Source organism: Anser brachyrhynchus (genome assembly GCF_964034855.1).
Source record: "Anser brachyrhynchus genome assembly, chromosome: 2".
Lineage (NCBI taxonomy): Eukaryota > Metazoa > Chordata > Aves > Anseriformes > Anatidae > Anser > Anser brachyrhynchus.
The window spans coordinates 82851022-82878934 of NC_137695.1; the positions used below are offsets into that span (position 1 = coordinate 82851022).

Consider the following 27913-nt stretch of genomic DNA (forward strand, 5'->3'; position numbering starts at 1 on the left):
ATATACCTTTCTATTCTAGAAGTGTTATGTACGAGAATCTGCTTTATCTTTAAAAAGTGTAAGTGCCAGACTTGATTTACCTTGTAGTTGTAATGATGCAGAATTCCTCCACTAAACTTAGTGGTATTGAACAACGTTCACCTATACACAAGATCAACAGTTACGCTAAGAGGTTGCACATGAGTATGTGCCATTTCAGCATTATGGACAATACATGGAGCAGCATAGAAAGAGTTCCCAAAACTCAGCATTTTTCCAAAACTACTAGAGAAAGAATGAAAATTTGGCATGACTGCAAGAGAGTCCTCAGAGAACAAGAAGGGGAGGAAAAAAAAAAAGTAGCCACCATTTAAAGCTGCAGAAATTTTACTGAAGGCGAGTTATATTTTATTTCATTAAAATATATTTTGAAAACATACTGTGTAAAAGAATTAGGGTTCTCAATAATTTATTATTTACATTAGCAAATGCTGTTTGACTGTTATTCTACAGATAGAAATGAAAAGTCTGCAGAAGGAATTGTACCAACTTCTTCAGGACCACACAAGCCCCATTACAAGGAAACACATCCAAAACACACTCCTCCCCATTTCAATCCTTTCAAATTCACGTTTGCAATCAGATCACAAAGCCCAATGACAGGTCACGCTGGTGAGTGTTGAGCGCTGACAATGAGAGCTGGGAGTTCACAGCACTCCGCAAGAGAGACACCCCAAAGAGGTTTTAACCTTGCACTACTCAGTAGCCAAGATGCTGTAGGGTCCAATCCCACTCTTGCTCCCACTGTCTTAATGCCACTGAAACCAACAGCATTACGTGACAAGGCCTGCACCAGGCCCCCAGGCATATCCCATAAAGCTAGACAGACTCCTTGAGCCTCACTGGCCCAGGAGAGGGTGTATTTCCTACCACTGTAGACACACTGTAGCTTATCATTTTTCTTCAGTCCAAACATGTTATAAATCTCATTGGCTTCCTCCCCATCCTCTAGGGAGAAATATGCATAGGAAATTATCTCTCTGATGTAAACAACTGTAAGCACCATTCACATTTTCTGGTCCACGTGACAAAAGGCATATCCAAGTGCCTGTCATAGCCTTGACCATTCTTAGCAGGGCAGCTCAGCTTTCCCATCAGCTTTCCAGATCTCTGACATCATCCAGGTACCCAAACATTGTGTGCAGTCCATTGCAATGCCAGCTGCTGTCTGCTTTACTCCTGGAAAGAGGGAAAGAGTAGTCATCTCTTCTGGGATTTTATAAAAACCCACGATTAAAAGAAGTAAAGCAGTCAGCTCATGTGTCCTGTAGCCTGGAGGCACTCAATGGTATTTCTGACATCTCATGTAAGGCACCAGTCATCCGGTAGCTGGGCAAAAAGTGACCTGCAAAGCCTCCATTTAGCAACCGCAGAGGGAACTGACAAAATTCAGCTGGTTTGCTTGCCTTCTCGCTTACATAGCATAAAAAGTGTGGTCGAGACATCTGGGGAAGTTTCTGGTGGAATCCTGAAAGAGGAAGCCTCAACTTGCACTGCAAGCCAAGGAGCATGGGTGACAGCACACCACAGCACAAATTTTAATGGCTGTATCACAGTCGCAGTTGCCACAGACGTTGCAGAGATTTCCTCAAGCCCCAGGAAGCCTCTGCTGCCTTGCTTTCATGGAAAACGAGTTTGTTTTCAGCAGCGAAGCAGTTACCTCCGTACAAGATATCTCTGCAAGACACATAGGAAGGCCGGACTCCGAAGCCAGCTTTGCGGTGTACTTGCTGCAACTTCTCTGCTGTTGGTCTTGTCTGCACAGCCATATTCACAGAGCTGCAATGCTGGAGAGAGCAGAGAATTCACCTGCGGACGAAGAGGTCGGCTGGATGCTGGCTGACTGCAACGTTGAACAGCCTCAGTCCAGAATATCAGTCTCAAATGGGACTAGGTGGTAGTATGTCAAGTTGGTGACATAAGCTGTTGGATCATCGCTGTCTTCTAGCTCTGAGGTAAAGTCACTCACACTCTCGAACCTAAGGAGAAATCAAAACAAAACAAGAGGCATTAAATCATTAATAATTATTTTAAAAAGTCAAAGGAATCTGAAGAAAAGTACAGGGGGAAAAGAAGGCCAGAATATCTGAAGACTGATCCCTAGAAATTTTGAGAAAAGACATTTGTGAGGAGGTCATTTGGAATAAGGGCTGCAGGCAAGAATGCCTCTGCTGGCATCTCAGGTTAAATTTCTGAGTAAATATAATGCACGGACTTCCTTTACACCTGAGTAGTGTTACTGTGACAGTCTTTCTAATGCTGGTTTGCAGCTTCAGCTTTGTGAAGCTCAGTTTGCAAGGCAGAGATCTAGAGTCCCAACCCTTTTCTGAATGAAATCATCAGGCTCTCTCTCTCTCGGCAGCTTGAAATTCAAACTTACTCTAGAAGTTGTCAGACAAGGTCCATGCAGATCAACCATGAATCATAAAGTTACAGTTTCTGTGACATCAGCCTATGTATGGTTCTGCTAATGTGGAGAGACCAGAAATGGCATCTTCTGACACTTACATAAACCCAGATCCAGCACTTACTAAAGAGGGTTGAGATAGAAATGGAAACCATTGCTCTCCATGTCCTTAATTACAAATAGAAGCTGCTTCTTTGTAACCTGTGGAAATGAATGGGCAAAGGAGTTTGCTTTCAGTAAAACAGGATGGCTATTCCTTCTAAAACTGTGCCAAAACACAGCTACCCAGCACACCAGGAAAGCAAGTTCCACATCTCTTTAGACAGCAGTCTTCAGTGGAAGGGACTTATAGGACTCCTCTCCCGTATGACATTGACTCTTCACAGCACTTGTCATGATAATACCTGAACTCATCTCATGACATCTGGTTACCTTGTTGAGTTGAAGGTGGCCTGGATCAAAACCATTATTAATTGATTTTAATTTCCTAGGGTTCCTCTCCTACTAGTGACTGAATGATTTCATGGGATGTAGCCTTTCTTATCAGGCTGTTCTGAGTACCTTTGAAATTAGATGTTTTTGAGTCTAGAAGAGCTTTCACTGTGATATGGGAAAAGCTCCACAGAAAGTACTCAGTACTTATCCCATCCACCTCCTCCTCAACACAGCCACATGTTTATGAATCAACCACAGGACAGTGAGAACCATGGTGCGCACGCAAATCATCTTGTCCTCTCTGATTTTCAAAGCTACTTGTGATGAAGGAAGGAAGCAGCAAGTGAATGCTGGTAAAGCGAGTCATGAAACTGAGGTCCACATTCTTCCATTTTATTCTCAGAGCATTTGGCAGCAACACGAAATGCCTCTGTTCCCACACAAAAGTGGAACAGAAACTGCCTTTGTATCCACACTTGTGCCGATGAAGTTGAGAGAGTATGAGTCCCTTCTCTCCATTTGGCTTTTGTATGAGGCCAAATGTTTAAGACAAATAGGAAACAATGACTAGAGCGTCTTTCCCACAGAGCCTTGCTGTCCTCCCCATGGCATGAGATTTAGATTTTGATAAGCAGAGGATATCTGAATATAGAGATTCCCAAATTTGGTTTCACTTGCTTTGGTATTTTCCTTCTCACTTCCTACCTCCTGTGTTACAACTCGAATTTCTGCAAACCTCACTCACCACCTCATTCCTCCTGTCATCCAGAAGGCATCAACTTGTTAAAACCTACACTTTCCTCAGCGACACATATTCCAGTTCCAAGAAGGCTGCGATTTCTGCACTAAGAAAACATTTTACTTCTTCTCAGATAGCCTAGCAGTTAAGGGCAAGTCACTTCAGAGCAAGGATTAAATCTCATCTTAGTTCAGGCAAAGGACCTGAAGAACTGTCAAATTTCTTTTTTGTACACTCTCTCTTTACTGTTTTGAAAGAACATGCATTCATTCAATACAGAGTGAGAAAACAGAAAATGAAAATTGCACAAGATGGAAAAATAATTTTTAACCTAGCTCTGACTATAGGATGTGTCCCCTTAGGGGACATATTTTCTAACTTTTTTTTTTTTTTAGGCTGGCATACTTCAGCTCTCTGAATAACAGGTAAACAGAGAAAGCTTTAAAATAATTTGGTTTAAAACTGCATCTCACCTTCACATCAACTACTTAAATTCCTGCAGTTAAGTAAGACAATTGTAGATACCCTTCTAGCTTCAAACTAGAAAGTCCTAAGACTCAGGTATTTCAGAAGATCCAAAGAGGAGTGGTAGGATAAAGAAACAGAAACATCTCCTACTTCCATCTCTCCCCAAAACTCACTTTCTTTGGAAGCATCATGGGTTATTGGATAGCAGTGTCCATACATCCTGAAATGTATGGACACGGACAGCTCTGTCTTTTCCACACTCCTGCCTGCTTATTCTCAACTCTTAATGATGAGGACCACAACTTTTTGAACAGAAAATCGCACATTTTCTCCTGCAGTGTTGTCACCATGCTCTCTATTTACAAGCAAAAAAAAATGACACCAAATGTTTATATGTTCATTCCTCTACTCCCACCAGGCTGTTTGCTTGCCTGCATGTGTGTGAATGTGTGCAGAAGAAATTTGACATAGTTTCCTACAATTATTTCACAGGTGACGTTGTGTTATCTTACAGACCAGCAGCGATCCAGAAACAACAGGTTATAAAACACCAGTGAGGCAGACAGAATGAATGACAAAGCCAGAAGAGGAGGCAAGAAAGCTATTTGTATTCTTCTTTCCTTCTTTTATCAGTTATAGAAAACTAGATTATTACAACGTGAAGACATCCAACCAACAGGTTTTTTCCCAGTATAAAGTTTACAAAATACTAACTCTGCAAACTGTCATGCAATGCGGTCTCCTAATGGCCAAACTGCTGTCCTGGTCTTGCTGTTTGTTCCTCTGAGTACCTTGATAGACAGACACACTGTCCTTCACAAGGGCCTATGCCCTGTGCTGTAAGACAGCCTCCTTCGTTGGTTTAACTCCAGCTAATGCATTAGTGCTACTGCTCACATTCACCAGGAAAAAGTGGGAAATGAGGTATGTAGAAGCTAATACTTCTCATTAACTCACAGGAGTAACCCCAGTGTAAATAAGGTGTGAGACAACAGTCCAACTCCTCTCACCACCTTACATGCAAGCAGTACCTGAACAGAACTCCTTCCATCTAAGACTAAGAAACACAGGGGCAGCATTTTCTTTTCCTGACAAGAGTAGGATTTTGCTTTCCTGGAAATATTCTGCAACTAACTTGACCAGCTCCACCTACTTTTGCAATGCCACCCATGAAAGCCTCTCCCATGGACAACAAAATGCTTATGATGACAGCAGCACTCTCCTGAAAATACACATCTATTACTGGAATGAGTTTGCCAGAAAGGCAGCATGTCCAGCTCCAAAGCCTTTGCTGCCTGCTGCTGGCTGTAAAGACAGAAGTGCAAACAGTCCTCACAGGGAACAGTTATCTCTCTGTAACAAAATCAGAGTTTGAACGTGCTTATTTACCACCCTTTCTATGAGGTCTGCAGTGTACTGGAAGAAGTTTACATAAGAGGACTGTTTATGGCACATGGACACCAAACGCACTGGGTTCACCACATTTTGGAATAGTATGGTATACTGGCAACTAAAAAAAAGAGAAAATGATGGAAGCAGAAAGGAAGTACTTCAGAACAACAGAGTAAGCAACTCCAACTTGCAAACACATTAGTTTCTTCCGCAAGAAGTTTCAGCCTTTTCAGCTGATGGGCTGCTTGGTAGGTAGCACTGAGGCAGTCCAACAGCTGACCAGTGCAGCAGGGCCTCAGCAAACGAATGCTACCTGATGAAGATCCAAGTGCTTCTATCCAAAAAATACAAGTTTGCTTCGCAAAATGTCTGATTCATGCACATCAGCAGCCAAAACCCACATGGAGTTTAATGTTGCTGAAAGAAAAATGTTCCCATTTGAGGATATACAAGTCCACAAGGAATTAACTCTAATTTCAGTATAGAAAACATGAGTCCCATAAATCCAATTTTACAGAGACAAAAAGGGAACTGAATAGGATTCCAAAAGATTTTAAAACTTCCTTTCTGGGCTACTAACCTACACTTAAAGCAACAACACAGAAAACCTTTTCTTTAAAAAATAATAATCAATTTTTACAAAAGAGCTGTTCTACACAAGTGCCATTACTTCCTAACTACTACTTCCCAGCTTCAATATACAGCTACAGGAAGAGCAAATTTAAGGTACCATGCACAACAGACATTTAAAATTTATTAACGTCTTCATTTCTGATTTAACTTCCTTCAAGAAGTTAAGATACAAATCCACAAAGCTAGGCTGTTATCCTGGATTTGTTTCTTCTATCACAGTTTATGGAAAAACAAACCGATCATCCAGTTTTTATTGTATTTTAGTATTTAGTATTATATACTGGCTTTAGTGTCTTCTGACTTTCTGTATAGGACAAACAATGGGATAACAAGTAGATGACAGCAGTTTCCAAACCCAAACTAGTAAGTTTTGCTTGGTCCAGAGCACATTTTTAAGATCAAGACTTATTTTTTTTTTAATAAAAACATTTTGAAATAGTAAAAATGGAAAGCCTTTTGCTGCCTTTCAGTCATCTGCTCTAATTATTTATCACTCTCAGCACTAAAACAAGATCCACTGTGAACTGTCAACATTAATTTCCAGATGCTGGCCACATAGAATTATCTCCAGTATATCATTTCAACCTCATTAATATAAGCTTATGAGCTTAAATGCTGTTAGCAAGGTCTAGGTTCAAAACAGTAAGTGATAAAACCCTGGTTCTTTTAAAAGTTAATAGAATGGCTTAAAAAAAAATTACAGTGGAGCCAGAGAGACATTTCAGCCCCTGACAAAATCTCGTCAAGCTCTAAACTCTTCTGCAGACTGGCAATGATCACATTTTAAATGTGGCAAGACAGAGCCTTGTATTCAAAGATAAAGCCTCTATAAGGCTTTTAGCACTGTGTTTCCATCATTTTGACTGCTCTAATGAAAATGTAGGTCAATGTTTCTCATTAAAAATATTTAAAAGCTTCATTACCTGCAGCTCATTGAAATATCAATCACTTTCCATGACAGAAATTTCTAGGAGCCGATTGCTGTCAGTGCCCATCTGTCAGTAGAGTCGCTGACTTTACATGTACATGAAAACCTTCCTGGTTACTGGTCTCTGACCCCAAAATACCTACATATATTAACAAGCAAAATTTACAAATAAGGCTAATCTAACTTCCCCCCTTCTTAATGAAATACACATTTCACCAACTCAGAGCATGTGGCAGCACCTGAGCAGCTGCTCAGCTTCCTTTTTTCAGGGATGTGTTCCCCTTCCTCTGAGGATGGTGTTTTGCTTCCCAAATATTTGGGATATTTCATCAGTAAGGATTCTTCAGCTTCCAAATCTGGGCTCAAGTCAGCTCCTTCACAGTCACGCAAGAAAGAAAAAGCTCCTCTGTTCTCACCTGTCAGGGTCTCTGTGACAGTCACAGCTTTTTTCATACACAGATGATTGAGCTCCCTGGGGTCAATAATTCTCAGACAGCCATTTTATACATTTTAATGTAAAGAGCTGTGAAGCCTTAGCAACCATGCCCAGTAATCTTTAACCAGTCGGAATGACAACTGCACTAGTCTTGCTCCTGTACAGGAAATATTTTGCTGGCAAGGGGGTAGGGGGGAAAGAAACAACCAAAAACTGAGAGTTTATCTGAACCTTGACAGCATGACTCATGGACAAACCACACTTACAAGTGTTCTGCTGAGTCTACGTCCAGGTGCTTCTCTTTTCCATTGGGTATACTGTGGTCGATGACTATTGTTTCAGTGTTTGCTAAACAAAATCCATTTGATCGCATGATTTCTGTCAGGGGAAGAAAGAAAAACAAGATAAGAGTCCAAAAAAAAAAAAAAAGGAAGCTGGAAAACAACTGCATATCATACGTAGTTGACATGATTATGAAATGGGATATGCATGTGACACTGAAAATCTGCATAGGAAAGCAGAAACAAAGAGTTTGCTTCACAGCTTCTTACACCTACAAACTGCCAGCACTTAAGTAGTTTTATTCATGTAATCAACTCCTGATACAGAGCATTTGAAGCAAGACACAGTTTCAGTCCCACTAATGCCAGTGGCAAAATCTGCATCATTTTTTAGGAGAATGGCAGCCCATCTATTTAGACACCATCTACCACTTCTCATAATGATATTTTTCCCCGGACAGATTTCCAAGACTTAAACCAGTTAAGCATAAAAGAAAAAAAATAAAAAAATAAAAAGCCCAAAACAGGAGATAAACAGGAAATTAAAAGTTACCCTCCAAATTAATTTAACCAGCATCTTTAAGTCGTGTAAAACAATATCATCTGCTATACTGCCCGCAACTCTCCTTACTTGTTTCTTACTGTGTAAGAAGCTTCAGTCCAGAACAGCTAAAATTTACAACTAATTCCACTGACTTACCACCAAGGATAGAGCTTGTAACTAAAGAGTACTATTTGATGTCAATGAGAAGTTAATCCACATCCGTATTACACGGAAAGGTAAACTAGAAAAATCACAAGGATTTTTCTTCTGGTCATGCAATCTTAGATGAAGCTAGGGCCAACACAAAAGGAACATGCTTCTCTATTTAAATCAGCACTGGCTTAAGCGGGATGACTGATCATTTGCTTCAAAGTAAGAGAACTCTTCTGTGTTATCAGCACAGGCAAAATGAAATTCTTCTGTGGCAGAAAATATGGTTAGGAGAAAAGCTATGTACAGGGAATAATGCCTAAGATCTTGCCTCAAAAAGACTAACTTCAACTACACAGTTCAAGTAATGAGCAGGAGAGGAAAGCAGAGAGAGAGAGAAGGGAGGTAATTTTTAAGTGTACATTTGCATATTACTACATAAAGGTAAAGCCAGAACTCAATTCCATATTTTGAGAAAGTAATCTTTGACTTTCAGTCTGTATTTTATTGCAACCCACTTCAGCAGAATATGTTTGGGGTGGTAAAAACACTGAAAAGCAGCAGAATCACCCTTCAGTCATGACTCATCTCGAACCAACATCATAGTGCAGAATAAAATTTACATCACAAATTCAAACTGAGCTTTCATCATAGGACGGGGGCTTTCTCTCTTCCCCATCACCTACCACTCTGAACCAGACCACGTGAGGGGACAGCTTGTTTGTTCAGAGAGCACAAAATGTGTTTGCCTGTTTTTCTGAGTCTGCAGCCGCGCAGAATGCTGCACTACGGCCAACATGAATACCGCACAGTTTTTTCCTAGTGTCCTTGACATGACCTAAAAGTTACAGCATTTCATTGCAATGCAAACTGCTTTGGATGTTAACATTTACTGCCATCTACTGACAGCACTTCCAGACACTGAAGCCATTCCCAGTGCGCAACGTTCACGAGGCAAATAGCAATTTATTATCAGATTTCCGCCTATGTTTTAAAAATTTATTTGCAGCAGCCATTTAAACAATAAAACAAATTACCACATGATGCTTTTGCATAGCTGTATAGGTCTTTCTCCAATCTTCCTCCAATTAATTAGGTATGACTCGACTACGAAAATTAATTTAGGATTAAAACAAAACATGTTATTGTTCAGCTAACATGGTTTCCACGACTCCTCTACACGCAGGCTGGCAGAAGGCCTCCCTGTACTGCTAGCCTGTCCCTCATCCAGACACCCCCTCCCTGTGAATTTAGATTCATCTCCACCACCTTTTCTGTTGTACCCAAGCGTGGCATTCTCAGACATGCACAGTATGTGTGCCCCAAGGGGGTACACACCCTCACAAAAATTAAAGGAAACCTTTCCAAACAAGAAAAAAATAAATCAAAAACCAAAACCAAAACAAACAAAACAAAACAAACAATAAAATAAAATAAAACCATCAAGCCACAGCAACAGTGCAGTTTTTGACCAATGCAGTTCCAAGTACATCTGTTCTTATGTTTACCTGTTTGCAAAAGGTACAAGGTTTAAAAGTGTGGCTGCTCTCAGTGGCACATTTTTATAGCATATAGTTCAGGGATCCTTCATTTCATAATGGGCAGGTGCTAGGACCCACTTTGCAGCCACTGTTCTCATGGAGCAGCAACATATTCCAGACAAAAATAGTGAATATGCTCTCAATAGCCAACACTGAGAACACACCCAGGTGTTCAGAAGCAAAGCACATCAACCATGTCCAGCCTTTGGAGGATGACTGACGTTAGGAAACACGCACATGAGGAATTTCACCTGTGCTTTCCATATCAACTCAAGACATCATCCGAACCTCCCTACTCTCAGACGGAGCATGAGACATACTTTTTGGCTCCCCTCTCTCATGCCCAGGTAGCCAAACTCACATCACCCCCTTGGCTGTACGACCCCAGGGGCTCTTCTTAACAAGCTCTGTCCTGTCCTGCACTGCAGCCTGGCCCTGGGGGCCCTACAAGAAGGCACCAGCCCAGATGGGCTGGCAAGACCACGCTTTTCACCAAGGCTCTCTGTTACGTGGTACTTTTCTAAATAGCTGTTGGTAGGCTCACAAGCAATTTACCATTTAATTAAAAGAATATTTAACCCATGACTAGTTTGTTTAGAACCAGAGCTCAGGATCAGTTACAAAAAAAAAAAAACAAAAAAACAAAAACAAAAACAAAAAAACCTACCCAGTTTATGAGATCAGTCCTTTAAACACACTGTTTACATCCTTAGCATGCTGAGGCACTGGCTAGTCATTAACTAACATACAGTTAGAACCTACAAAAACTGATGTATTTAGTACTAAACATCTTATGTACCTTGGAGGACTATACAGCATTTCACTCTTATTTCACACACCAAAAGAAACTCTTCTGGTGACACTAAAACTGCCACCTGGTGGGATAGGTCACAGACTGCAACCTTCAGAGAAGTCTGCAGTTCCTGCTAGGCTCAAAGGAAACTTTTCAGTATAGTAATACAAAACCATGCACGACGAACATCCACGGACCTTTTAACAACAATCAGTAGCAGATTTCAGGGGGACGGACTGAAAGGATGGACAAGTATACAAGTGATACTGGTCTTCAGTCTACACTCTGGGTTTAGAACCTTGCTGTCTCCAACTGTGACAGGTCTCAAAGCACTTTTGCTCCATTTGCTTGTTTAATTCTTTTTTGAAGTCATTTGAAGTCATTTATGCTTTCAGTTCCATGATAACCTATGACAATTACTTGCATTCTTTAACCGTGTTCCAGATGAAAGCAACATAATGCAATGGTCTCCACCAGGCACGGTGCTTTCTCTAGGAAGTCAGTGCACACCCAGACCGACTGCCCGTCCAAACATGCGGCAGTTCAGGTCTCCGGATGCGGGGAGTGTCTGAGCCTCTTGCTGCCATCGGCGGGAGGCAGAGAGACTGCTTGCGTGAGGTGCGAGCAGGTGGACGACCTGGTCCGCATGGTGGCAGAGCTCAAGGAGGAGGTGCAGAGGCTGAGGGATATCAGGGAGTGCGAGCGGGAGATAGACTGGTGGAGCGACTCCCTGCAGGACTGGAGGGAGAGGGACCAGGGTGAGACGCCCCAAAGGGGGGTGGACCCCCTGCCCTGTTGCCATCGGGCAGAGGGAGGGGACCTGCGAGTTGAGGAGGAATGGAGGCAGGTCCCTGCTCGACCTCGCAGGAGATGCCCTCCCCTTCCGGCGCCGCCTTCCCAGGTGCCCTTGAAAAATAGGTTTGAGGCCCTGGAGCTGGAGAGACTGGTGGGTGAGGATGAGGTAGGAAGCCTACCCGGGAGGATGCCTGAGGTGAGGAAGTTGACTCCACGCCTCAGGACTGCCTCCACCAAGAAAGAAAGAAGGGTGATTGTTGTGGGCGACTCCCTCCTCAGGGGAACGGAGGGCCCTATTTGTCGGCCTGACCCCACACATAGGGAAGTCTGCTGCCTCCCTGGGGCCAGGGTCAGAGACATCACCAGGAAGCTTCCAAACCTGGTTCGCCCCTCTGACTATTACCCGCTTTTGATAGTCCAGGCTGGCAGCGATGATGTTGAAAAGAGAAGCCTCAGGGCCATCAAACAGGACTATAGGGGGCTGGGACGATTGGTGGAGGGAGCGGGAGTGCAGGTGGTGTTTTCATCCATCCCTACGGGGGAAGGGAGAGGCACGGAGAGGACATGGAAAGCTCATGTGGTTAATAGGTGGCTCAGAGGCTGGTGCCAGCATAGAAATTTTGGGTTTTTTCACCATGGGGAGCTTTACTCGGCACCCGGCCTGATGGCCCCAGATGGGTCTCTATCTCCAAGGGGAAAACGGATCCTAGGCCAGGAGCTGGCGGGGCTCATAGAGAGAGCTTTAAACTAGGTAAGAAGGGGGACGGGGCTCAAACAAGGCTTGTCGGAGCTGTGCCGGGGGAAACAATGGCTAGGCCGGGGAAGAAGGCGATGGCCCAGCTGAAGTGCATCTACACTAATGCACGCAGCATGGGTAACAAACAGGAGGAGCTGGAAGCCACTGTGCAGCAGGCAGGCTACGACTTGGTTGCCATCACGGAGACGTGGTGGGACCGCTCCCACGACTGGAGTGCTGCAATGCCTGGCTATCGGCTCTTCAGGAGGGACAGGCAGCACAGAAGGGGTGGTGGCGTGGCTCTCTACATTAGAGAATCTTTTGATGTTGTGGAACTCCAGGCTGGGAATGATAAGGTTGAATTCCTGTGGGTTAGGATCCGCGGGAAGGCCGGCAAGGCTAGCATCCTGGTGGGGGTCTGTTATAGACCGCCGAACCAGGATGAGGAGACGGATGAGGAGTTTTATAGGCAACTGACAGAAGTTGCAAAATCGTCGGCGCTTGTCCTCGTGGGGGACTTCAACTTCCCGGACATATCCTGGAAACACAACACGGCACAGAGAAAGCAGTCTAGGAGGTTTCTGGAGAGCGTGGGAGATAGCTTCCTGACGCAGCTGGTCAGTGAACCTACCAGGGGTGGTGCCCCGCTAGACCTTCTCTTCACAAACAGAGAAGGACTGGTGGGAGATGTGGTGGTCGGAAGCTGTCTGGGGCAGAGTGACCACGAAATGGTAGAGTTCTCTATTCTTGGCGAGGCCAGGAAGGGGACCAGTAAAACTGCTGTCTTGGACTTCCGGAGGGCTGACTTTGAGCTGCTCAGGACGCTGGTTGGCCGAGTCCCTTGGGAGGCGGTTCTGAAGGGCAGAGGAGTCCAGGAAGGCTGGGCGTTCCTCAAGAAGGAAATCGTGATGGCACAGGAGCGGTCCGTCCCCACGTGCCCAAAGATGAGCCGGCGTGGAAGAAGACCGGCCTGGCTCAACAGAGAGTTGCGGCTGGAGCTTAGCAGAAAAAAGAGGGTTTATAATCTTTGGAAAAAAGGGCGGGCCACTGAGGAGGACTACAAGGATGTAGCGAGGCTGTGCAGGGAGAAAATTAGAAAGGCCAAAGCTCATCTGGAGCTCAATCTGGCTACTGCCGTTAAAGACAACAAAAAATCCTTTTACAAATACATCAACGCGAAATGGAGGACTAGGGAGAATCTCCATCCTTTACTGGATGTGAGGGGAAACCTAGTTACTAAGGATGAGGAAAAGGCTGAGGTGCTTAATGCCGCCTTTGCCTCAGTCTTTAGCGGCAATACCGGTTGTTCTCCGGACACCCAGTGCCCTGAGCTGGTGGAAGGGGATGGGGAGCTGGATGTGGCCTTCGCTATCCATGAGGAAATGGTTGGCGACCTGCTACGGAGCTTGGATGTGCGCAAGTCGATGGGGCCGGATGGGATCCACCCAAGGGTACTGAGAGAACTGGCGGAGGAGCTGGCTGAGCCGCTTTCCATCATTTATCGGCAGTCCTGGCTATCGGGGGAGGTCCCAGTTGACTGGCGGCTAGCCAATGTGACGCCTATCTATAAGAAAGGCCGGAGGGCAGACCCGGGGAACTATAGGCCTGTCAGTTTGACCTCAGTGCCGGGGAAGCTCATGGAGCAGATTATCTTGAGGGTCATCACGCGGCACTTGCAGGGCAAGCAGGCGATCAGGCCCAGTCAGCATGGGTTTATGAAAGGCAGGTCCTGCTTGACGAACCTGATCTCCTTCTATGACCAAGTGACGCGCTTGGTGGATGAGGGAAAGGCTGTGGACGTGGTCTACCTTGACCTCAGTAAGGCTTTTGACACCGTTCCCCACAACATTCTCCTCAAGAAACTGGCTGCTCGGGGCTTGGACTGGCGTACGCTTCGCTGGGTTAGAAACTGGCTGGATGGCCGGGCCCAGAGAGTTGTGGTGAATGGAGTCAAATCTGGTTGGAGGCCGGTCACTAGTGGAGTCCCCCAGGGCTCGGTACTGGGGCCGGTCCTCTTTAATATCTTTATTGATGATCTGGATGAGGGCGTCCAGTGCACCCTCAGTAAGTTTGCAGATGACACCAAGCTAAGTGCGTGTGTCGATCTGCTCGAGGGCAGGAAGGCTCTGCAGGAGGATCTGGATAGGCTGGAGCGATGGGCTGAGGTCAACTGCATGAAGTTCAACAAGGCCAAGTGCCGGGTCCTGCACCTGGGCTGCAACAACCCCAAGCAGAGCTACAGGCTGGGAGATGAGTGGCTGGAAAGCTGCCTGGCCGAGAAGGACCTGGGAGTATTGGTGGATAGTCGGCTGAATATGAGCCAGCAGTGTGCTCAGGTGGCCAAGAAGGCCAACGGCATCCTGGCCTGTATAAGAAGCAGTGTGGCCAGCAGGTCGAGGGAAGTGATTGTGCCCCTGTACTCGGCTCTGGTGAGGCCGCACCTCGAGTACTGTGTTCAGTTTTGGGCCCCTCGCTACAAGAAGGACATGGACGTGCTCGAGCGAGTCCAGAGAAGGGCGACCAAGCTGGTGAGGGGTCTGGAGAACAAGTCTTACGAGGAGCGGCTGAGGGAGCTGGGCTTGTTCAGCCTGGAGAAGAGGAGGCTCAGGGGCGACCTCATCGCTCTCTACAGTTACCTGAAAGGAGGCTGTAGAGAGGTGGGGGTTGGTCTATTCTCCCACGTGCCTAGTGACAGGACGAGGGGGAATGGGCTAAAGTTGCGACAGGGGAGTTTTAGGTTGGATGTTAGGAAGTACTTCTTTACCGAAAGGGTTATTAAGCATTGGAACGGGCTGCCCAGGGAGGTGGTGGAGTCACCATCCCTGGAGGTCTTTAAAAGACGTTTAGATGTAGAGCTTAGGGATATGGTTTAGTGGAGTACTTAGTGTTAGGTCGGAGGTTGGACTCGATGATCTTGAGGTCTCTTCCAACCTAGAGAAATCTGTGAATCTGTGAATAATATTATAACCTTTCTTTTGTTTGTCTAAAGCCTGTTATCTGCCAACCTACAATTCTTGTTTGGTGACAAGTACAGGGTAATCAACCTCCTTCCATTCACAGCTTTGTAGGCTTCCATTACATTCCTGCTGTCATGTTTTCTCAAAGTTGAAACATATTTCTTTATTTAACCTTGTTCTTAGAGAAGCTGTTCAATTATTTGAGCCCCTGTCTTTTATTTGTATGTTTTCAAATTTAATTATGTCCTGTCCGAGACAGAGACCAGAATTGAGCACACTGTATTCAAGATGTGGTGGTTCTCCTTCATTCTTCCCTAACAATTCCAAATATTCTCACTGTCTTTTTTGCTAGCCTCTTGGCAGTGAGCTTACATTTTCACAGAACTACATAAAGAGCTCAGAATCTCCTTCCTAAGTGTTAACAGCACTATTATATGCGACAATAGTGAGGATTGCCTTTTCCTCATGTTGTTTCTCTGAATTCAGCCTTCAGTTTCACCTGTCATTTTATTGCCTAGTATGTCAAGGTTAATTATATGTTCTATGCTATAAAGCAGATTATGGAGAACTGTCTTTTGAATTGCTGATGGAGAAAGAACAAAGGGAACAGCAAATGCAGTCATTTTCATTCTTTAATTCTTGTCTTGACTGTAGGAAGCAAACAACTCTTACCTGATATTTTGACTGGACTTTGAAAGCTTGGCTGAATTTTATGGACATTGTCATTCTTTAGAACTTGGTCCAAAGGAGACCTCTCGAAGAATGTGAGGACTACTTCAGACCTTGAATACTAAAAAAGAGAGAGAGACGTCCATTATTTTACCAGTAGTTTGCTTTGTTCCTCTTTTCCCTTTCCATCCCACTGCCTGGAGATGTCATCACATGGTTCTGGCACTCAGCACTTCTGCAAGGTGCTCAAATTGTTGCTTCTTTTACAGTTTGGCAAAAACCATTGCTTTCTAATCTGCGTGAGAGTGTGTGTCACCATCAAGGAGGAGTCAAGCCAGGCTAAGTGTGGAACTTGACTTACTCACCTTCCATGGCATGTTTATAATAGTCTTCAGAAGCTTTTCCACTTCATTAAGTCTGGCTTCTATGTCATGGGCTTCTTTTATTGTGATGAGCCCTAGAAACAAAATACACAGATTGTGAGCATAGGCAAAAGCACGTTTTCATGTGTACACACACTTCAGCACCCAAAAGCAGCTGCTCAAGAAGATGTGGAAAGACCTCAAATATTATGCCTTCCAGAAATAAGCCTTTTAACCCACACTGATCATAAAATGTGTACCCAAACTAAGGTGGGTGTAGTTACTAGCACAGTCGCAGGCCTGACACAAGTTCAGCTGTTTATGATCACATTTAGGAGCTGCAAGACAAGCAGAAGTAGAACCGCCTACTCCTTCACCCACAGTTTCACTACACAGCATTCCCAGCAATGATAACCAAAATGCCTGTTTTCTTCTTCCCAGAACCATGATTCATCCTTTTTCTGTCAATAAAAATTGAAAGAAAACCCAAAGAAGCCAAAAAATGCAACCCACAGATCAGAGGAAAAGACTAAACATAAGCTACACAAAAGCCTTCGAGAGCACTCCTGTATTTCTCTGAATGCAAACGCCAATGAACAACCCAGTGAAGATTTCTCAGTGCCATGTTCTCCAAGTGCAAAACAACTGTTTGCCTTTTTTTTTTCTTCTCCTTAAATCATTGAATTATCACAGAGCTGCAGGAGGGATTAAAGTGGAATTTTTGCATTCTAGTGTCCTGAATGATGCATTACAATGCTTCTAATTTTGAATTGCTCAATACAGGGATCTTCAAGTGTAATACTGTAGAAATTCCATATTTATAATCTGCAGGGCATATGTACCTTCTGTCTTTCCTGGCAAGCTCAGGGAAATCTAACACAGGTCATATGCACATACAGGAGAAATGAGAAGAAGCCAACCCCAATACCTTACATCCCTCTAACAGCCTGTTTATTTCTGGTCTTTGTAACTCACTTGTTCTAACCTAATTACCATTTTGCTTCTAAATGTGCACAGTTTTTCCAAAGAACAAGATACATATGTGAAATGAAATACCTAAGAGACTACTAAATTCAACAAGATTCACTGGTTTAAACAAAAAGTAAAATATTAAAAAAAAAGGAGCAAAAGAAGACCCAATAAATCAAAACCATCTAAATAAAGAGAGAAAAACATCCAAAAGGCAAGCTGTAAGAAACTACCTCAATATATTAACATTGTAAGCACTAAGCTTTCTAAGTGCAGTCTTCTACATGTATCTCTACCTCTGTATTAAAAGACCAGAAAGAGCTGTCAAATACACAACAATCTGGGGCCAACATTCACAAAATGTTTCCATCTGCATCAGTCCCTGTTGCATTACTGGTGTGACGTGACCACATACAAACTTTCCAGACAAAAAAAGTGTGACTTGGAAACTGTCAGCTCTCCTCAGATTAGAGCGCTAAATAAAACAGAGATTGTCTCCGGAGCAGCCAGGTTTACTTGAAACCCTTTCTATTGCTCAATAGTCCCTCATTTTGCCATTTCTGTCAGCGTCACTGCCACTTCTTCCTCCGGGACAGCTCTCTCCCTCTCCTGACTGCAGAGCGGCGCGCACCCACAGGCAAGTAAGCATGGCAGCAGCACATCCTGCTTTGGCTGGTGTATACCACGGTTGAGCAGCTTTGCATGGGAACTCTCTGAAAGGCTGTAAACACAAATTAACTCATCTGCATGGGTCCGCAGACTGCGTATTAGCAGGGCTGTGCTTGACGCCTCAGAGCTGAATTGCAGACCAGCACCCTTCATCTTCCTAACTGCTGGGTGTGAGCGGGCCTGGGTGGATCTGTGTCGCCCCTTCACAAGTATGTTCCCATTCCACATCTGATGGAAGCTCAAACCTTGCAAAAATAAAGAAATCATCCTCCCTAAAAAGGGCTGCCAACTGCCCCACAGCTCAGGAGCCCGCGTGTGGTGTTTGAACCATGCTGTCGCCCTGCCACAGCCCACGTCAGAGAGAACCGAGGGACACAGGCCCCCTCGCCACCGACCCACCGGGGATGTGCTCTCAAATCTACCCTTGTCCTCAAAGCCTTCCTCAAATAAGCACTTGTTGGTGAAATTAGTATTTTGCCAGAAAGAGGGATGCTTTGAAACAAATGAAGATACTCATCAAATCAAGAGCAGCCAAAATAAAAAGAGAGAGAGAAAAAAAATGAAAAAGTCCACCTCACCAACAACACTGCACATTCCTACTCAGAGGGAAACCAGCCAAGCAGTGAGATTTTCTCTCATTAGTAATCAGGCGAAGCATCTGCAGCTCCGCACAGCCTTTTTAAGCTTCAGCGAGGGAAGTCGGACAAGACCGGCAGCCTGTGGCACTCTCACAGCTCACCCAGTAGGAGCTTTTACAGCTTCTTGCCCTCACCAGGGATTTCCAGCCCCTGTGTACTCCTTGCTCGAGCTGTTGGAGACACACCAGGCATGCAAACCCACGGAAACTGGCACGGCCGACTTTTAACATCTGACACAATAAGAGCTGTTTCTTACTGCCACTTTTACTAATATCAAAACCAAAAGGCAGACAGCGTAGGAAGGAGAGCAAGTGATACATCTGCCTGGACAGATGCCTGTGTGTGTGCTTAATGACTACGGATGCACAGCTCTGTTGTGTAAAGCTGCTGACCTTACACGATCAGTCGCAGGCAAGCAAGCTTGGCAGGGCTACAACTTTCCTTTCCATACGTCTGCAGACCAAGCGCACAGAAACCACTTGACTTGCTATATATATATCGAGCCCTGTAATTTCTTCTGCAACAGCTACCAAGTTTTACAAGGCCCTCATTTATCATAATTCTAAAAGGCTCTGTTTTTAAGAGTTAACAGATGCCCTCGTGGCTTTCAGTTCGTCATGGGCTGCGATCCCACACCCTGAGGGATTGCTTACGGCCCAACATCTGCACTACCCTGAGCAAGACACTGCCTGCCCATGCAGCCAGCAGGGACGGAGGCCTCAATCCCTCCTTTTGCTCCCTTCCAGCGCTCACTGAATGCTTGCTGTCATCAGCCACAACATACATGTGCCTGGGTAACAACACCGTGGTTTCCCAAGGTGAAGTCTCCAGCAGCAGCGCTGGTTCAAGGTGCTTTCACCCTCCCCTGCAACTCATTTCCTCTCCCGTGCTGCTGCAACACACCGCTGCCTCTGCTTTGCCAGCACAATTAGGGGAATGCCTTGAAGCAGCCCTGTCAAAGACTTCACCTCAGGAAATCCCGGCCTGCGCAGGAGAAGTAAGAGCCTGCAGGCCAGGATACCTGCTGTAAGCTACCTTCTCCTCCAGGCACCACACAGCCAGCTTGAGCAGGAATTGGGATTCGTGTAAAGAAAGGTCACAGAATTGCACCCAAGATTTCCGTCTCTACCCCTCACTAACAGCTTGCTTATGCATAGCAGGTGCCCTTTGAGGGAGGCTTTCTCCCCTGACTGCCTTCTTTTTTCCATTCTGAAGCTTTGACAAGGCAAAGACAAAAAAAAAGGCCAGAGACTGGTCTAGGATCTCCAGACGCTGGAAACGTCTGAACAAACAGACACGACGCACGTGCTGGCCTTCATAGACAGTCCAGCACCTCCAGCACTTGTTAATCCTGACACGAACGCACCACAAGCTGGATGCATCTGGAGTGCACTGCACTCACTGCACACACACTGGCCACGTAAGCAGCATCCATACGGCAGCTACAGCACGTCCTGATGCCTTTGTCTCTCTGCCCATGGAGCTGAAAGACGTGCCTATCTTTCCATCAGGGGCTTTCTGACCCCAAGAACCTTTCTTCAGGCAGCTTGCCCTGAAATAAAGAGAAAACATTAATAAAGCTACCAGTAGCCTGGAACCAGTTGTGTTTTCTTCCACTTGTTCAGTCATGCAACAGAGCTGAGCTGAAAGCTAGGAAATCTCTTAGTGAGGTCATGGTGAAACACTGTTCTCATGCCTTTCCCTCTGCCCTGGCTGCTGTCTGACTGCTAATTGAAAACATGCGCAAACTCCTCCCAGGAAAACTTTGCTCTCTGTCTTGTTACCCATACTGTGCTTGGACAATTAACTATCATTTCAAGTGATTTAAATACTATAAACACCTATGTTTATAGGGCTTCAGGTAAATTGGAGCCCTGCTGGCTCCTTTTTATTTTCTTTAAACCACAAAGCCTTTTGCTGCCAAATACCACAAACCTCTAAGATTTTTTTTCACCCTGCACACAAGGAAGCCCACACGCTGGGTCACAGGAGGGACAATACAGGCACACTGTGTGACCAAGGGTGGCACTTGCCTGTACCTGGGATATTTGGTTTTAGCAGTGTTCTGCTGTGCACACAACCCCTGTAACTAGCAAGCTGATTTTAAAGGAGGAGATAATCACTTCGACATCTCCCCTGCCCCTTTCCTGATCAAGAACCCCAAGCATAGTCCTGAAGACAGGGTGAACAGAATTTGCTCAGTTTGAGACCACGCACACGTAACAACACACCTCTGGGAAAACACAGCACAAACAGCAGCTCGAGCCTGCAGCATCCTTCCTGCTCAGGGACCCTGGTGCCAGAGCAGCTGCAGGAGACTCAGAGATCAAGCATGCAGCTGTGTCCCTGGCACACTGGGTCACGGCGTGGGAGAGAGGCCCGGAGCTGAAAATGAGCAGGAAACGAGTTCAGCTGAGGAGGAGAGCAAACTGGGAGCCAGCTGAAGATGTCAACACACAAGTCTGTCCTATTACTGCCATATGAGCCACCAAACCTGCAACTAATGATATTTTGACAACCATATCTAACACACTGCATAGCTTGTAATGAAATCACGATGTGGTCCTGACAGCTGATGCCCATGATGACTGCTTTGTCTCAACAGTCCTCTAGTGCCTTCCAAGGAAGACTGAGTTCATGCCTAAATGAAATCTGTCTCATACGCCATCCCTCAACGATGACACAAAGTCATCTGTTTGTCTGGAGACGTGTTGCTGTGTACAAGTTGCTAGGTACGTGATCTCAAACTGTGGGCAAACCCTGTCCCTCCTGGCTGAAGGACTCCACCTGAGGCTTTTGGTCAGGAAAGGAGCAAAGAATGTCCAAGAGATCTCCTACTTTCTCAAAATTAGTTCAACAGGTAGAGGAGACCAAGCAAGAACAGAGGCCAAGGTGCACTGTGTGAAGATGTGTGCAAGATGGAATGATGATACTACAAATGCTATGTATTTCAGTATCTAAATGAAGATTAAAACCTTGCACTGAGCCCTTCTCACCCAATCCCCTCTCAGTCCCCTGCAGGAAAAACTGCGGAACAGATATCAAAGTGAAAAAAGGAGTAGAAGATAAATAGAGGCAGAAGTCTTACTGTGTTTTGCTAAATCCACACTTCAATAAAGATTTATGGCCTATAGGTGCTGATCCTGAGCCCACCCTTATCTCTTTGCACAAGTCAATGAGCGGCAATTAGGGATCCCAGATCTTTAGGGAAGATGCATAAGCTGTCTTGCACAGATGACTGCTACTCCGCTAGGAAGATAGGAAAAAGCTCGTTTCACACAACTTTTCAATAATTCTGCAGAAATAACACCACAGGAATCCCTTCAGTCCAAAGACTTGATAAGACCCAGAGAAGGGCAGATAATTAGGGACAATCAGGGATATCAGCTCTCCAATTACCAGAGACCAGGATAGCCACTTTTCTGTTCTCTGCTGGTTATTTATGATGTCCTCTGGGGCATCTGGTTCTCATCACGATGGACAGGATCCCAGAGCTAGCTGTGGCTCTAGTCTTAGTCCAGCAGCACTGGCAGCTCCTCTTTGATGCCTCTTCCCTAATTCTTCTGCACCCCGCTCTTGAGGCGGTCACACTTGCCCCTTCCCCTCATTAGGAAATCCATCCATCTCATATGACAAGAATCACTGCAGTCTCTAAAGCCTTTACAAAAGGTTTTCTATTCATGGAATATCACTGACATGATACATCTTGGTGGCATTGCTCAGGGAGCAGGGAAAAGGACATGACGGAGTTCAAAAGAGGGGTGCAGGGGACTGTATGTTTGCAGTTTGTTGCATATTTGCTGCTCTTTTTAACCTGGATTGCTGAGGAACAAAATAGGGACGGTGTTTTTGAGAGAGATGGTTTCACAAAATGCAAGTAAGCCACTCCATGCTTTTATAAGTCTTACTAGGTAGCAATGAGCATATTGAAGACATTGATATAAATCTGCTAGACACTGAAAGAAAGAGCTTTCAAAACCCTGCCTGCACTGTGTGCTTTTAGCTCTAACGCTGAGCACTTCTTTGGTAATTCATACATAGCAGGTGTGAAAATAAGGATGGCACGAAGTACTATTCAAACAACTGTCTGACTGAAATCAATCCTCAAGATCACTTGAGGACCCTGGCACACCCAAACAGCCCTGCAAAGCACAGGAGGCGAGCTAAAAGCTGAGAAGTCCAGACCTCCAGCTGACGGATTTTCCACACGTGTTATTAGATATGGGGAAACGGCACCTCCCAGTGACAGAGCTCAGCACAGACCTTCCCCGCAGAGCTCCCTGCCTCGATGCTTGACGAGCCACAAGAAACAAGATGTCAAAGGAGCACAAGATGAAAGCGAACAGAGCAGTCAAAGCCTGATGAAAAATGCAAGCTCCTACAACCATTTTTAGTGCCAGCTCCTTATCAGGTGAGAACTGTGATGAGCAAACAACCTCATTTCCATTCCTTTCCACCAAAATCCTCCCAGACACATTGCCCGGTTGCCTCAGTCCACCACAAAAAGGGAACTTGTGCCTAGCTGTGTTACAACACAGCAAGCTTCATTTATCTCCATCATTACCGATGAACCATGAAATTCGGCTAATAAAAAAAAACAAACGCAGAAGCCCCAAACTTAATTTCAGTCATAGAGCACTGCTAGAGCCTGATAACCGAGAGCTGCATCCTTTGTCTGCCAGACAGAAGCTCTGAGCAAGCTCCACTAATGAACTGTTGACAATGTCAACAATGAAAAGAGCACAATAGATGCAGTGTATTTATCTGTATTGTCACAGCACCGAAACAGCTGCCGTCTGTGGAAACCACTGTGCTGTTTGTGTAGAGCTCCCTCTTTGCATAAATCACCCTCCCAGACGGTCTCGTAAACAACAACTGCACAACGCAGCATATAGAAAATTGTACGTTACAAACACAACATTTACAGCGAAAAGCCTGGGCAGACAAAGTCCCTGGGATAAGTCCTTCGAACCGCAGCCCTGGAGGAGCTCCCCATGTGCTTCCTGGTGCACGGCCACTCCGACACAGAAAACAGCTGATCATCTGCTTCCCACATGAGGCAACCGAGTCGCAGGGCAGGCACGAGCCTCAGAGCTAGAGCTCAGCGTTAGTCACCCGGGAAGGACTGCCCGCGGGCTGCTACGGATGACGAGTGAACTCCTCTGTGCTACAAGGCGAGCTACAGGCGCAAAGTTTCCATGGGAAGCCTCCACGGCTGCTGGACAGCTTGTACGGTTGGACAAAGGTTGAGTGCCAGCACAGCAGAAGATAACCGAGAAGTTCTGGAGAGCTTTTCCAGGTAAACACCGTTGGCAGCAGTCTGGTGAAGGTGAAGAAGCAAAGGGAGTGCAGCTTGAGGAAAGCAAGCGGAGAAGCAGATACAATAACAAAAAGGAGAGCAAGGGAAAAAAGGCCACAGCAGAGCAGAATGAGTCAGAGGAGGGATGGAAAGAAGAAAGGGGAGGGAATGAGCACTTTGGAAAGGAAGTCCATCTAGGAAGAAAAAAAAAAATGTGTAAGACTGAAGAGCATTTCTGACTTGACAGCACGGAGTATCAGAGCAGCACCAGGCACGGGACGAACAGCCACGTTGGAAGAGCATCTGAGCTTCTGTCCTGATCACGAAAGCAACAGAGCAGTGGTATGGGGCAGCACAGTCCCAGCAGAGCAGGCCTGCCAGAAAACACCCTGCCACTCCAAGGGCAAACCAAACCCAAGCTTTGAAAGGTTGCTAATGAGCTCGCCCTGGTTTGGCACCCAAGGGTCTGGTCCTGCCCACACTGAAGTCCAAGGCAGGTGGATGACTGCCTAGACGTTGGATCAGGTTCCAGGATAACTCTTAACCAAGAAACCTTAGAAGTAATAGGTAGAGAAAACAGAAGGGAAAAATAAAGAAGTGTTTTTCCAGAGTTTTATTTCACTTCCAGCACCTATTGGGTCTGTTGCAACTACTTCTAAATCACCAATAGAAAGTCAGCTCCTAAGTCCAGGGGCTGTCTTTCTCATAAAGAGATTTAAATACTAAAGTTGTTTATTCTGCATACAGAAAGGAACAGACAGATTAGTAACATCAAGAGTGAACTAGCCTGTGTTTGTCTGTGATCCTCTTTGTGCATTTGCCTACAGCAAGGGATGGGCACGGTTCAGACACAAATAAGATACTAGCAAGTTACTGGTAACATCACAGTGAATCACATTTAGTCACCCTGCAGGTATGCACACATCTAACCTTGTTTACTAGCTCACTAGTAAGATGCCTCGTGCTGTTGAACGTCCTTGGCCCTCAGCATCATAACACGCTCCAGATGCACACATGGAGCGCGCTGTGCCATGTGCTGTTATTAGTTATCAAAGACAAGACCAGACTATGTGTATGCCATGCTCCCCCACGGGGACCTCCTCTTTTCTCATGCCAAAGCAAGGGTGAGACGCACAGCGAACGCGGAAAGCAGGGCCTCCCACCCCCTCCTCTGGAACCGCAAAGCGCCCTGCGGGTCTGGGAAGTACGGGGAGGGAGAGATTGTGGAGGGCAGGGCAAGGGGGCAGGGGAGGAGAAATGGAAGGAGGAGGCAGTTTGCTCTGTTTGCTCTGGCTGAGCAAGAAAAGGAGCACACTGCTGCTCAGTGTTAGCCGTTTGCTGAAACCAGCAATAACGGTGACAACCAACTCTTCCTAAAATTGCTCACATTAAATATATATATATATAAATTCTTCCTAAAAGAAGTCAGTAACATCAAATAGCTCAACCTTGCACTCCTCAAACACATCCCTAAACTGTAACATACCACAGCATGACCGAGCTGCAGGATAATTCTAGTTCTTTTAATGGTCCTTAAGCAAATCTGTAGGAGGACTGGATTCTTTCAATGCAATGCAAATTTGGTTTGCAACATTTAACCACTTCCTCCAGATAAAAGGCACAGCTAATATTCAGCTTCTTTCAGAAAGCCTAAGATAAACACACAAACAAACACACATACATATGCATATACATCTGTATGCATATAAAAACACACACAGTTCTATATGACTGAACGCTAACACACACAAGGCTGTATCTTTGTCAGGTGTTTTTGCTGGGTTAAATACTTTGAGCTTTACTGTGTGCAGCAGGACCTCAGCTTTTAAACAGGACATTTAGAAACCGTGCTTACCCCAGAAGTTTTCTCAAGACCGGACACGCTCCACGCAACCTGTACTTAGAGCCAAATCTTTGCATCAGTGTCACTCAGTCAAATGAGATTTTTATGTTTCAGCTTCATGAAGTTACACAAGGCTGTGGCCACTCAGTTTAAAATGCCGGCGTGATGAAGTGTTCTCTATGCAGAGAAACACACTTGGCAAAGTAATTTTCTTCAGCACAGGAGCAGCTTAATTTTAAAGAGTATTACTGAAAGTGTGAGGCGCGCCGTGATTGCTTACAAACTATTCTGGATTTTGATTCCATCTCTGCTGCAGAGTTAACCTCCACCTCCTCACCAAGCCGAATAGATCACGATCTGCTTACATTTGCCTTCAATTTTTCAAATCCTGGCCTGATGCTTTTGCTCATTCCAGATCTGATAAGGGCTGGTATGTCTGTTCCCAAGATAAGGGCAAGCAGAGGTTGCTGGCTCTGGGTCTCAGGCAGGATCTGAGGATGCTCACTCTCTCCCAGCCGTTCATGGACCAACAGTGTGTGTTACCTGGCCCTGTCGAGCACAACCAGTGCAAGCACTGACTGTAACCCCCCCTGGCTGCACCTGCCCCGACGATACCTCGGGGATGCGCGAACCCTGCTCGGCGCTTTACAAAAGCCTCGCTGCGCTTCCAGGCTGTTGCAGGAGGCGCTGAGGGACGAATTCAGCGAGGGGCCGGCGTCCGGGACCCCCAGGGACCGATCCTGCCTGCCCCCAGCTCCCCATCGGGGCCAGGGGCTCCGGGGCCCGGCCCCCATCCCCAGCGCCCGCCGCCTGCAGAGGGCACCCGGCCCCCGCGAGTGGCGGCGGTGCCCGGCCGGGAGGCGACACCACGGCCCCGGGATGCCACCGGCAGCGGGGGGGGGGGGGGGGGGGGGACACGACCCGGCCGGGGGGAGCCCTCTGGGGCTGCCTTGCCGCTCCCAGCCCGCTGAGGCCCGGGGATAAAAGCAGGCAGCCCCCGGCCGCAAAGCAAACGGAGGGCACCCCCCCAGGCTGACAAGCCGGTGCGGCCGGGGCTGAGCGGGGGGAGCCCCCCCGGGGCCGCTTCTCCTGCTGCCGAAACGGGAAGGGAGAAGGAAAATGGCTCGGGCTGCTGCTGCTGAGACTGCCCTGCTCTGCACAAAGTTATGGCAGGAATTGCGCTCGCTCCCAGAGACGCGAGAGTCCACTGCCAAGCGCCGCTGACGGCCTCTTTTTTTCCTTTTTTTCTATTTTTTCCCTTTTTTTTCCCTTTTTCCTTTGTTTTCTTTTTCTTTCCCTTTTTTTCTTTTTTTTTTCTTTTTTTTCCTTTTTTTCCTTTTTCCTGTCCCCTTGCTAACAGGCCCGGGGGGGGGGGGTTCCCCCCTTAGCCCCTCTCCCCCCAACACCCCCGGGGAAGCTCCGGGGTGCCAGCAGAGACCCGGCGCCCACCTCCCCGGGGAGTGGGGGGGCGGGGGGGTGCTGCACATTTACAGCCACAAAACCACCCCTAAAAACAACCCAACCGAGACGACAAGCACAGCCCGGGGGGAGCTGCCGACCGCAGAGTGCCGCTCCCCCGCCCCGTCCCGTCCCCTCGCCCCCCTCGGGGGGAGCCCCCCGCCGCCACCATCCCGGGGCAGGCAGCGGCTGAGGGCTGGGGGGACGGGACCCCCTCTGCATCCCCTCCCAAACCTTGTAGCAGCGGGGAGCGGGACAGCTCGGGCCGGTCCTCGGGGAAGGAGTCGAGGAGGCGCTTGAAGAGGCGCCCCAGGTCGGAGTAGCTGCGGTGCAGGTAGAGGACGTTGCGGTCCGACCACTCGGTGCGGATCTCGTAAAACTCCTCCTCGTCGCCCCGCCGGCTGATGACGAGCCGCCGGATGCCGTTCACCCAGCAGCCCCGCACGTACATGTTCACCAGCGAGGTGCCCTCGAACACGGCCGAGGCCATCCCGCCGCCGGCGGACGGCGAAGCGCGGCGCCCCGCCCGCCGCGCCCCACTTAAGGGGAGGAGGAGGAAGAGGAGGAGGAGGAGGAGGAGGAGGAGGACGGGGAGGAGGAGGAGGAGGACGGGGGGTGCCACCCGCCGCACCCCCGGGGCGGAGGAGCAGGGCGGCCCGGCCCCTTCTTCCCCGCCGCCGCCAGGGGGGGAGGCTCCAGGCAGGGGAGGGAGCGGGGCTGCGGCCCCCCCAA

At 46.7% G+C, this 27913-nt stretch overlaps 1 protein-coding gene and 1 long non-coding RNA gene across 2 annotated transcripts; both read right to left on the bottom strand.

The window, feature by feature from the left end:
- Positions 1-348: 348 nt before the first annotated feature.
- Positions 349-27913, bottom strand: PXDC1 (PX domain containing 1). Its single transcript, XM_080582764.1, has 5 exons — positions 27416-27913; positions 16309-16400; positions 15947-16064; positions 7744-7855; positions 349-2018 (listed from the first exon to the last, which is right to left on the bottom strand). Exons 1-5 carry the CDS (start codon positions 27669-27671, stop codon positions 1901-1903), a joined length of 696 nt encoding a protein of 231 aa, XP_080438890.1. The 5' UTR covers positions 27672-27913; the 3' UTR covers positions 349-1900.
- Positions 11159-15940, bottom strand: LOC308190949. Its single transcript, XR_013947583.1, has 2 exons — positions 15286-15940; positions 11159-11254 (listed from the first exon to the last, which is right to left on the bottom strand). It is a non-coding gene; the product is annotated as an uncharacterized lncRNA (long non-coding RNA).

Coding starts and splice junctions, on each gene's coding strand:
- PXDC1 (XM_080582764.1), bottom strand. CDS start 27,671: ATGGCCTCGGCCGTGTTCGAGGGCACCTCGCTGGTGAACATGTACGTG. Junction 16,401..27,415: donor CCGCTCCCCGCTGCTACAAG/GTTTGGGAGGGG, acceptor TTTTGTTTCTAG/GGCTCATCACAATAAAAGAA. Junction 2,019..7,743: donor GTAGACTCAGCAGAACACTT/GTAAGTGTGGTT, acceptor ATTTCTCCTTAG/GTTCGAGAGTGTGAGTGACT.